The 12,583-nt window shown below is 31.4% G+C and overlaps 1 protein-coding gene across 2 annotated transcripts in view; it reads left to right on the forward strand.

Moving 5' to 3' along the window:
• LOC108751341 (FMRFamide receptor) overlaps positions 1-12,583 on the forward strand; it is a 53,824-nt gene that overhangs the window by 31,074 nt on the left and 10,167 nt on the right. For both annotated transcript variants that reach the window (XM_018491452.1, XM_018491453.1), the window contains exons 2-3: positions 9,569-9,842; positions 10,386-10,844. In XM_018491452.1, the coding sequence (XP_018346954.1) occupies positions 10,548-10,844 (297 nt within the window). In that variant the 5' untranslated portion in view covers positions 9,569-9,842; positions 10,386-10,547. The remainder of the gene's footprint in view (positions 1-9,568; positions 9,843-10,385; positions 10,845-12,583) is intronic.

Here is a 12,583-nt window from a genome sequence, read left to right on the forward strand (position 1 = left end):
AAATACAAAAGCAAATAATAAACTGTGTTTTTCTTTGCGCCAAGCTCGACTTGCTTAATTCAAACTTAATTTGCTACGAATTTACCGCCGAAACTTACGTTTTCTTCAGGAAGAAATGGCGCAACGCGAATTACGGAACTTAACTTTCGGGAGAATGTCCATCCGCGTTTCGCGAAGCGTCAAAGGCTGCACGATCTTGTAGAGTTCGTAGCAGATTCTCGGCGAAGAGTATTCGGTGGACAGTGTTCGGCGGTTAAAATTAGCCGAGGAGTTCCTATAGTTGACTCAGAGCTCCGCAGCAGAGAGAGGCTACTTGTATTTTTAGAGGGTTGGCAGTAACTAAAGCGACAGCTGACCATTTTACCAAGCTGACGATAGGCCCTTTCCGTTTGACACTTAGAATCCTCGTCACTCTTTTCGTCCCTATCTATATGTCTTCCAAACAAATGTCGTACAATTACCTACTAGTATTTTAAACTGGAATATAATTATATCAATTATTAAATTTGTTCATTTTAATTTCATTTTTATATAATTAATTAAGAATACAAAAACAACAATTAATTAATTAAGAAATATACAATACATACTTTCCATAATTTTACTTTTAGAAGAATTAAATTTGATTGTCTCAGAAATAAGTTCTTCGAAATTCAATATTATATTTAAAATTAAATAAATGTTTTATCATTTATTATGTATATTTATTAAATTTTTTGATAAAGATGACATAGAAAAGTAATAATTTCTGTTATAAAAAACTACTTAGTTTTTTTAAATATGAATACTATATTCATAAAAAATATAGCAATATTAAGAGCATAAATTTTATAAGACTATGACTTGTAACTTTCTCAATAAATTATTAAACAAATAATATTCAAAAGTTTAAATGAAAGATTAAAATAGTCATTGTTCAAAGCTTTGATCAAAATTGTTCTAAAGTCAACGGTAAATGAAATTTTCCTGTCCAATCAAAATGGAACGACAAGTTAATGCAAGCCATGAAGGTTGTCCAAATATTGCTGGCACCTCTTGTGAATATAATAATATTAAATTATCGGACCACAGTTACGCTCGAGCGAATGCTTTCAATAGTTGGGGCTAATATTCTAGTTCAATAGTTGGGAACATCAATCTCAAAGAGTGAACGCATGCGTGCCGGTACAAAGTAGTCGTTCAATACAAAAGGAATTTTCTATTGCAGGGCTACATAATAATACAGTAGGAATTCGTACGCTCCTTCGTACATTTCAAACAAATTTTTCATTCTATGATTTTTCGTAACAATTACAATTTGCAATCTTATTAAATTTAAAATTTCGAGATATATATTGTTACATTTTTTAATAAAAATAATATTTATATTTTCCAAAAATTAAATAGTTTTCATACAATATATTCTAAAACCAAATTTTTAATAATTTTCTTTGTAATAAAAATCATATTTTCACTCATTTTTATAGAAAAATTAAATATAAACTGGGAAATATATATTTAGTGAGAGTTTACATTCTGTGTGATTGTTTAAACATTTTTTAAAAATCTGTATTTATAATTGCATATTATACATTTACAAGTTCTCTTTTTCATATTTCTATGTAATTAAAGCTACAAGTCACGTACAATTTTGTATAAATTATAGTTTAGTTTACGACTCATTAGTTTTACTGCACGAAATACCGAGCTCAAACTTTGAGAAAGTAGAACTAGAAACTCTAGAAATAGATTTCATCAAACTGTCCATCCATGTGACAGTGTACACAAAGTTCCTAATGAATTCATTTAATTGGCAGTATGTGAATAGAGTGATCAGGGTATATTAATAAGAACAGCCCTCACAATCTTAGATACTTTTGCGGTCGATCCGCCAATTTCGCAACAGACCGCTTATAAAAGTAGTGATGGATCAATTTATTTAAAACGTATAATCACGATAATTTCTGTGTGGATTTACGAAACTCTACGTTAACATATTTGTTCGAGTACGAAAACATTTAACACTTATTAAAACAAACGCCAGACGCTCGAGATCCCGCAACGAAACGACTGACATGGCGACTGGAAATTTAAATCTCGCATCTGCGTTTTATTTAGGACGTACTCTAACACCCCATTGAAAGTTATTTCATTCTTCAATTAAAGGTATTTGCCTATTAATTAAAGGTAGTCTCCAATTAGTCAGATATTGAAAAATCGATATTACATGTAGCAACAAATTAATAATTTTATTAAGAAAGAATATTTTTCAACCATACAAGAATGAATCCTTTAGAAGTAAAGAAAAAGTAAAATATCCAAAAAAAAGTGTATCCAGCAAGGTAATGACGCGTGAATTCTTTTGAAAAATGATATCCAACTGTCCCTAAAACAGGTCATTCGTAAAAATGATAAGGCATCGTAAATATAAAACGCAAAATAATTCTGCTGTTTATAAGGTTGTGATCGAGATGCCTGGATTGTAATTGTAACAAACAGTGAAATAATTTCACGCATCGGTAGCTGGATATTGCGAGAAATATGTTGTATCATAAAAACATTCATCCATCATCCCTATTCCATTAAAACAACGAAAAATTCAAAACTGGACAAATGAGAAAATAGAAAAATAGAAAAATAGAAAAATATATAATTGGAAATGGAGAAATATAAAAATGAAGAATATATTTATTTTTTAATTTTTATCTTTTTTGGAAACTGTACTTCTAAAAAATTGTTAAAGGGTGAATATACTAAAAACATATTAAATGTAAAAATCTATACAAATCGGTGACGCCGCGATAGATTTAAAACATAATCTTTTGTAAAGTAATTACATAGAGGATAATCAGAGCAGAGTGAAGGCATTTAAAACGTCTCTTCGAAACGTTCTCGGAAAAAGATTGCTCGGCAAGTAAATTATATTGAGTATAATTAGCGTCCGGCTTGGTTGCCTCTCGACTAATCGAGGATTAACGATTGTGCAAATGGAAAGAGTATATCTGCGTGAACGCGTTAATCTTATTATTCTCATAGTAAATTTTCTTCACATTATATTTCTCATTGTGATAAAAAATTATCGCGATAAAAAAAATAATATAATAACGTTTCAGTTATTTGTTACGTTAAAGTTACAAATAATTCTTTCATTCTTGTAACTTTCATACTTTGATGTTATTGCTTAAAACTACCATTTTTTAGAGGATTTCCTTGTTATGTTTCTCCCAAATAACGAGGCGAAGAAACACGATTCCCCATTTCAGGAACAATCGCATCTCGACAGCAAGATTGATGCCGTTTCGGTGTAGGCTCAGAGAGAATGGAGTCACGTAATTATGCAAATACGTAGAAGCAGAATAGGATTCTGAGCAGAGCCCTGCGCTTTCTTCCGTAATGTCCGCAATAGAAACGACGCTGGTACCAGCTGCTGCGTTCACGCTTCGGCGTTATTACTTACAACTGACACTAATCCCATCTCATTTCCTGACCGTTCTACTTTGTAAGGGCAACGAAACTAAACGTAACACCGGCGCGACCCACTTGGTAAATAAAAGTTTTACCGACAAATGTACGTACTAATCTTTAACTAGTCTCCGTCGTCCCATTAGTTTTAGGATTTTATCGGCAAGATAAATCACATTATAGACACATAATCGATTTTTTAAGTTGAACCTTTTAATGTAAATTGATTAATATTTTTCATTTTCCACAGTTTTAAAAATATATATTTTTTTTAATTTTAGAACAGGGATGCATTTACTTTCAAGAATACGCAAAAGAAGCTTTGCCTCCAAAGATTTAATATACAATAGTTCCTTTATGTTTTTGTAACAACAAGTACCTTTTATTGAAATATATATTCATTGGCAATAATGTGAATAATTTGAATTCCAGAATAACGGCGAAAAGAATTCTGCTTATTTGAAAGATTAATAGCTACAATTTAGGAGATATTAACGTTCCGACAATAACCGTTGTTTTTAGCTTCTAGTAACTGTTAATAATACACGTGTTACAACAATGTGATTTTGAGTGTTCTATATTATATCTAGACTATCGTTTTGTACATTGGTATAAATACTATTCGCGGTCCTCTGTAATCGAATCTTGAGAGATGACTGTGCCGTCTTCGTGCAACATCTACAGCAACCTTTGTGGAAAAATTTGTTCAAATATATCCAAAATGTAGTCAAAATGTGTCCGAATTTGTTCTAAATTTCTCCGAAAATTGTTCAAATATACAAATTCGGACAGTTACATATAAAATAAAATACTTTCAGTCAAATTTAATATTATTTGAATTTGTTAGAATTTGTCATTTTTTATATTTTTTCAGACAAACTCTAACCAATTTTTTCCACCAGGTAATACATACATATACATACATAGCGTTCCGGAATAACTTGTGAAAAAAGATTTATCGATTTCTGACGAAAGTAGAAGCGGGACTTTGTTCATGAACAATTCGCTTGGCCTTCGATTTCATTATTTCTTGTTAACACGAACATGATCAAATGTAAACGCATAAATGAAAAGAAAGGTGAAGACAATTTAAGAATAATAAGAAATTTCCTTTAAAAGCTTCTTGTTATTGTCTTCATTTTTCTTTTTACTAATTACTAATTACTTTTTTCTGAAATGTGCTTCAATTAATGATCTGCTGTTATGCGCAAATCTCTGGCATATAACGTTTCAAAGGGAGTTTTAATTGTAATAAAAAAAAAAAGAAAAACGAGAATAGTCAATTTACTTTGCAATGAAATAAAAGATAGAATATATCGTTGGTCATTGTTCTCTGAAACGTGTTTTCTCGTTCGAAAAATTGCGATTGCCCGCCGTGAACGTAGAAATCGTGCTTAACGAGACGAAAGAAAAAGAAAAGGATATACCACTGCAATAATAAAGCCTCGAATTAATCTGCGGCGTATCCGAAACAAAAATGCATCTCTTGCAAGCCGCAAATTGCGGTCGGATGCATTTCGCGTTGACTTACACTTCTCATAAATCACCCCCGGAATGCATTCAAGATACGCGCTGTCGCGTTATCTTGGCTTTTTTTATAGTTTTATCTATTGTCCGTCTGAAAGAAATTAACTTAAAAACAAGTATTTTAATATAATACGACGATAATATTTTCGAATCTAACAATATTGGGAGGAAATTAATTAAGGAAATTGCTCCGCTCGAACTTGGGATATTTGCATAAAGTTAACAGTTTCTTTCTCTACGGTATAAATTTTATTATCTTTTCCAGAGATAAGTTTCGTCCCAGAAGAAAATTTTGTTATTGTCTGTACAATTGACTTTCCATTTTGCAATACAACTTTACTCTTGGACGAATAATTTTATTCCAGAATAAAAAGTGGAAGGAAAGAGAGGGCAAATTTACAGAGGGAGCAACTTTAACTTTCTAAAAATACTTGAGATACATAACACATAAAAATACTTGAAGAAAACTATATAATACTCGCGGTTTAGAAAGAGAGAAAGAAAAAGGAAAACAATGTAAAAGTTTTCTGATATAGAAACGTCGTTTCGGTTCGTATATATATATAAATTATCGTTCCAATACTATCACGTGAAAAACGTTTTATTCGAGAAAAAGAGTGGCTTTACGAAAAGGCGAAATGTCATTTACGATGGCATCGCAATACAGTTCAAGGAAAACAGAATTAAAAAAAATCGAGGGCAAAAATGTGACCCAAGGAGTTACTTGAGTCCTTGAATGAGCATACCAGACAAGAAGAGTCTGTTTGAATATTTTCTATACGGAACGAAGAAATATTGTGTGTTTTGCTCTCGAATCTCGTGCCGATGTCCCAATAAAAGAAACTAAGAAAGGAACACGGTGTGATTGACGGCATATTTTGTATGAGAAATATGCATGAGTTCACATGTTAGCCTAAAAAAAAAAAAAAAACGCGTTTAGTCTAAAAAAGAAAAAACAACAAATTTCAGCGATCAAATTAATCCTGAATACTGAACATTTTTTTTTCCTCGTATAAGCAAAATATGAGAAACGTATCCAAAACAAATAGTTAATGTACAAGTATATAATATACAAATAGTTAATATAATAAATCTAGAAATATAATATTTAATTGTCACTAATGTGAGAGAATATTAGACACACAGTAGCGATGAAAAATGACAATATGGTATATTTATTTAATAGCTATTTAATAGAGCTCTTTTTTCTGTAAATTAATTAGCACGTACGTTATACAATAATTCAAGCACCTTAATTACACGCGCGGTGTGCGACGGACGCTCGATTACTGCGAATTAATTTTGGCATCCCGCACATCCCGCATGTTGTTTCATACGAAGTGCGAATTATGTGCATTTCTGTTTGGGCACGCAAATATCGCTGTTACGCAACATTATCAAAGAGGTGGCCAGCCATCTCGGCGTTCCTAGACGTCTACACGTGCCAAGACTGAAAAGCAGAAGAGAGTGGATATTTGTTCGGTTCCTCCGTTGTGAGAAATACCGACTCGGCAAAACTTTCTCGCGTTCGACGACGCGCGTATAAGGAAGGAGGGAAGAGTTTAAAAATAAATTGATCAACGGGTATTTCGTCGACCACCCGGCGGGATAGATCAGTCGAAGTAAATTAGTTTTTGTCTTTAAGTGACACACGCGAATCGCAGCGGAGTAATTTACAGCTAGGTATTTATTTGAACCCCCCATGGTGAATTCCGCAGTTAAGACGTGATCCGAACATTGAAGAGACAAGAAACATTCGTGTAGCAAGCAATATCCGCAAGATTGATCTCCGTGCTTCCAATTTGCTCTACATGTCAAAAGAAATTTATAGCACTTTCCATACATTAAGCGAATCGCGTAAAGATTGCACACGTGAAATTTCGTTCTTACGAAGGGAAAAAGTTCCCTTTTCCTTAGGGGAGAAAGAGAGAGAAAGAGAAAGAAAGATCTCTCAATACATTACAGTCGCATTAAAGGGAATTTTACAGTGTAAAATTATTCTTAAATATTAATTAAAACATGATCAAAAATATCTTATAATACATTAATGTGTTAAAAAAATACAGATATATTAATTATATATTATTTATATCTATATACAAAATGATGTGAAAAGATTGTCTCAAACAAGTATATTAAATACATCAAAAATGAAAGAGAAATATAAACTTTTTGTATACCAACTATAAAACTTCGTTATCTCTTTTATATTGCAATAAAACAATTATTGTTATATTATAATATTAATTAAATGAGAATTAGATAAGAAGATAACTATCTAAAATTAATTCTTTTTTACGCAGCTATAAATGTACCGATATACTCAAGAAAAAGCTTTTCCGTTTAAATTTTTAGAGGCTAAAAATCGCAAAGACAGTCATAGCCATTTTTTATTGTCAGCCTGCAAAGCAAACGGCGGGACAATATCGCAAATTGAAACAGAGATGATCGGAAATGCGGAAAACCGTAACTACGCACAAGATTGGTCGTGTGGAAATTGAGTGAGCATACCGCAATTGATGATGCAGTTGCGTCGCGAATACGCATCCATAGGATCACTTGGAACGGACGTGAACGTCGCCAATGCGATCAACCGTTTTGATACAATCGGTATTGCACCTTTATGCCTGGATCTGGACGCGTGTATGTATCTGCGATATGCACACAAGCGCAAATATACAGCTGCGTCGCGAAACACGTAATCGCACCCTTATCGAATCCGTCACAGTCGTCGTAAATGAGATTTCTACTCATTTACCTACCCTTGAGATTGTAAGACGTACAATGTAATAAATTAATACAAAACAAGTAGATAAAAGGAATGTTTCATTACACCATCAACTGCTGCGCTATGCGATTGCGTTACGATCGTTGGTCTCAGAATGTGTGAATTTTTATTTACATGGCGATTGTTCGAACGATCAGTTCGTAAGCAGCTTCATCTACTTTTATTTTCAATCCACCATATAATTCGAATATTTGTGCAGTACGAATACAACGTCTGTTTTATTTGTACTTTGAATATTTAACTTTTAAATATAACTGTTATAGAATATAATTTAAACATTTTGTAATAAGCGAATATAAGGGAAAAAAAATCATTACTTTTTGTAATTATACATTAATCAACGGTAAAGCGATTTATGCATTGTTAATCTGTTCGATAATATTTGATACTCACATTTTGTTCTCTTGCCTTGGAAGCAGTCGAAAGTTACTGACTAAATCTAGATCTACAAGCTAATCTGTAAATAAGTAAAATATCAAGATATAAACAATACATAACTCAAAGAATTTATATCTTCTTATCTCAAATAAAAATTATTTTACTATATATTGACTTTATACATGGCCCAGTTAAACGCATTTTAAATAAAGATTCACACATACCGATTTTATACGTAATCCAATTAAATGCAAATCCTGCAAAATCTCCCGAACGAAGAATTACGAGAATTGCCCAATCCGATTACTATTATTATTCACCAATATCTCGCAGTATACAAAATGTATGTCTTTTCAGCTTTAAATTGACGAACTCACACGACTTACTCGGTCGAGATTTCCAATACACACTGATCGTGAGAAACCTTTAACAATATTCCGTGTCTATATCCTATAACATGCGCTATCTACACAGCTTGATAGACGCGACCGTGTCTGTTTGCAAACAAGACCGATGCCCACGAAAGCTCAGATGTAAACGTTGTGGCAAACAATTAATAATTATATCACCACACTATTTATCTGCTATTATAGTCGGTGAAATGATAGTAATGATAAACTCGTACTCGTTGAAATCAACTTTTAAATCATAGTAATAATAATAAAACCTTTAAAATTTGTGATAAAAAGAGGCAGTAAGAAATTTCTGTATATATAAAATAATATTGAAAATCTATAAATCTGCTCATATTTAATTGCTTATATTATTGCAATCAAAAAAGTAAAAAGAATCCTTTAAGAGTCAACACAGTTGTAAGTGTACAAATACATATATTTTATTATAAAAGATAAATATACATTTCGATTCTAATTTTTGGATCCTCTTCAGTATCTTATAATATTTGCATAAAATAACAATCATAAAAATTGTCAAAAATATCGATGTAAAAAATATAATATAATCAAATGTTAACTAGTTTTTTTCATATTCACAGCATAATAAAGTTAATGGTTGTTCATTAAATTCCAATAAACTAAACAATATAATAAACAAATACAGCATACTATTGTTATAAAAATTAATTGTAATAAAATATATACTAAAGAGTATTATTATCTTATACTGAAAAGGATCCAAATTAGAATCGAAACATATATTTGTCTTTTATAATAAAGAAATATATGTATTTATACACAACCTGTATTAGCTCTTAAAGACTTTTTTTTAATTTTTTTATTTATTCATTTATCTGAATTATTTGATTGTAATCCTTGCTTATTATAATTTTACAATATTAGGTGCGTATATTTCTTCGTTATTTCATTAATGATTCAATTAATATTTACTTCTTTTAATACGCTTTTAATAGAAAATTATGTAGAAAACGCAATTACGCTTTTTAAAAATATATAACTTATATTTTCTCCTTTTCAGTTTGCAGATTACCACCATTCAAGTTACTGCGACAGAAGTTTCGAATGGCAAAGCGGCTCGCGGTTCGTCGTAACACAGCGATACATCGTAAAAGCATCTACGCGGAACTCTCTACGCGGAGACGACTAAACCGACCCGATTCTTCCCACGAAACACGATCGAGAATAATATAGAACAAAATAAATCGGGCATAAGATCGACGTTATGATATCCGAATACACTTTAATATCAAAGACGAGAGGTCAACTTGTCAAGTCGACATTTGATAACAAAGGTAAAAGTTACTTCCTTCTTTTTTTTTTGCAATAAAACATCTCACGGTCTTTTACGAAGAAAACTTTAGTGATTTTAAGTTTTTAGACACGGGTCACTTGAGACGAACGAACTCTTTATCCCGACTTTTTCCTAACAAAAATTAAATTAGTCGGAAGGCACGATAATGAATGCATATATAGATAATGAAGCTTTTGAACGTATACACGAAATGAGAAATAAATCTTAAAAGTCAAAAATTAAAATTTGTATTAGCGTAACTTTAAATCTACATTCTTTTAATATAAAAAACTTTAAAAATCTAAGGAACGTATTTTCTTTTTGGAGATGTATATTTTATATACCAAATAATTTTTAATTGATAGATCTTTTAATAATAGCACTTTATCTATTAACTTACAATATTAATTTGGTATTATTAATAATAATTATTAATAGTATCAAAAATGACAAAAGCAACATTAATTAAGGCCCAAGTTAATTTTTGTGACATTTCTAATAACAAACAAATAATTAAGTCGAAAATTACACAAATAATTTACAGTTAATAAATTCAAAGAGCACGAAGATTCAATCAGAATTGAAGAAGCAAAAGGAAAGGCTAGACAAACTGAGAACACAGAGCTTGCGAGAATAAAGATGGTAACGTGAAGTGACGAGGTTGAAGGGTAATGCAAAATCAGGAAGTGATAAAAATTGCTGAACGATGGAAATAAGTTCAATAATGACAACGACGGCCGCTTCTCGTTATTACGATGGTAAATTTATGCAAAACTTCAGCAACTACAACAATGAAGGACCGTTCGAATGTGGACAGGAGGTCAATACCAACGGCCTAGCTGACTTCATTATTTATGGTATATTCGTCAACCTGATTGGTCTTTTCGGAATCTTCGGCAACACGATCTCAATGATCATCTTGTCGCGGCCGCAGATGAAATCTTCTATCAATTATCTACTGATTGGATTGGCTAGATGTGACACAGTACTGATCATCATTGCGGTAAGTGCATCTCTCTTATAGTTTACGTCCTATACTTTTTACGCGAGAGAAATAAATATCTTTAAGATTTAAAGACAGAAAGCAGTCAGGATAAGAATTGCGCAATAGCGTAAAAAGCGTATTTTAAAATGTCAACGATAAGTAAAATATAATTTAGTTTTTAAAGAGATAGCGAATGCAATTAAAGAAATGCAGAAAATTGTGGTTTGCTTGTATAACGCTTTATTTCTTGACACTTTGAAGAAATTAGAAGTTACGTAAAGGAAGACATGCTGATGACTTCGTTTAACTTTGTGAACATTTTTATGAATTTATACGCAGAGTTAAATATTACATGGTAGAATTATTGTGAATTATGAATTTAATGTAGAATTAAATATTATTATATATGGTAGAATTATTGTGCAGGATCGTAAAAGTGGAATATTGCACGTTTAACATAAAAAAAAAAACGGTCAAAGTTAACAGCCACTTGAGTGAACTGGTCGAGCTACTTTTCATCCTTATTACGAAGAAATAATACGAAAAGAGTTTTTATTATACCAAAATTAATGTTGGCTTTAAAAGCTTTTAAAAGATATTTTTTTATTTAACAAAATAATGAATTTTATATTAAATTTATTTACATTTTTTATACAGAATATAATCTTTTACATATTAGTCTAAACAATTATATATTTAAAAAGTACTGATCATTTTGATAAAGAGATAACAGACTATTAAAATATCTTTTACTTTAATTTAAATATCTTTCACTTATCGTATAATATCAGAATAGATTTATTTATATTACAGTTAATAACGCGATAAATATTTTATACGTTTACCTACGCGATCTACATACTTATTATTTATTACATTTAACTAACAATAGCATTAGATGTACATAAATATTTTTATTCATTGGAGTATCCTGGGAAGGGAAGGTCCAACCTCTTTTCCCTGAAATTTGTGGTTAAAAAAAAGTTATGATTGACGAAACCTAATATTTTTCCCATTCAAAATCAGAAACAAGAAGGAAACATTCCAAACTCTAAAATATTTAAAAAAAAAACTAATTAACGCAAAAGATTGTTGTTTGTGTGATAACAGAATTGACAGAGACTCTCTCTTTCAGAAAAGATCTTGGATGTGCTCATACATCTATTGTACATTTACTTTTTTTTTTTGTGAAACTTAAAGATGCGATTTTTCTCATGACCCCAATTGCGACGTGTGATGAATCACAATGCGTCGAACGGAAAATCAATATTTAATTGGCACACATGACCAGAAACGATTTTCAATGGGATCGTGAAACGTCTCGTAATTGCCACCGAATGACCCAGCGTTTACCGTCGTCGCGTCTGGCCGCTGCCAATCAATCATGCGCACCAGATAACATTAAAAAAAAAAAAACATTCCATCGTTCGCAACGTTCCTGAACCATTGAGTTGCATGTCGAAGAGCTTATCGTGACGCCTTGTTACTCTTATCTTTTATTAACAATAGCTTTCGAAACAACCGAGTTCGCTCATGTTGAAAGTGATACGAGTTAACGTTTGAGAGACAACATATTTAATCCTCTTTGTCGAATATACTGGATATTTTCAGAGAACCATCGCAAACATGCGATGACGAAACGTAAAAAAAAAACGTTGTTTGTTAAACCTATTTCGGTGTTACGCATTAGTAAGTTTGAAATTCTGAATAAAAGGGTCTTCCATGAATTAGCTATACATATCATTGCATAATTTTAT

Source organism: Trachymyrmex septentrionalis, unplaced genomic scaffold (genome assembly GCF_001594115.1).
Source record: "Trachymyrmex septentrionalis isolate Tsep2-gDNA-1 unplaced genomic scaffold, Tsep1.0 scaffold44, whole genome shotgun sequence".
Classification (NCBI taxonomy): Eukaryota; Metazoa; Arthropoda; class Insecta; order Hymenoptera; family Formicidae; genus Trachymyrmex; species Trachymyrmex septentrionalis.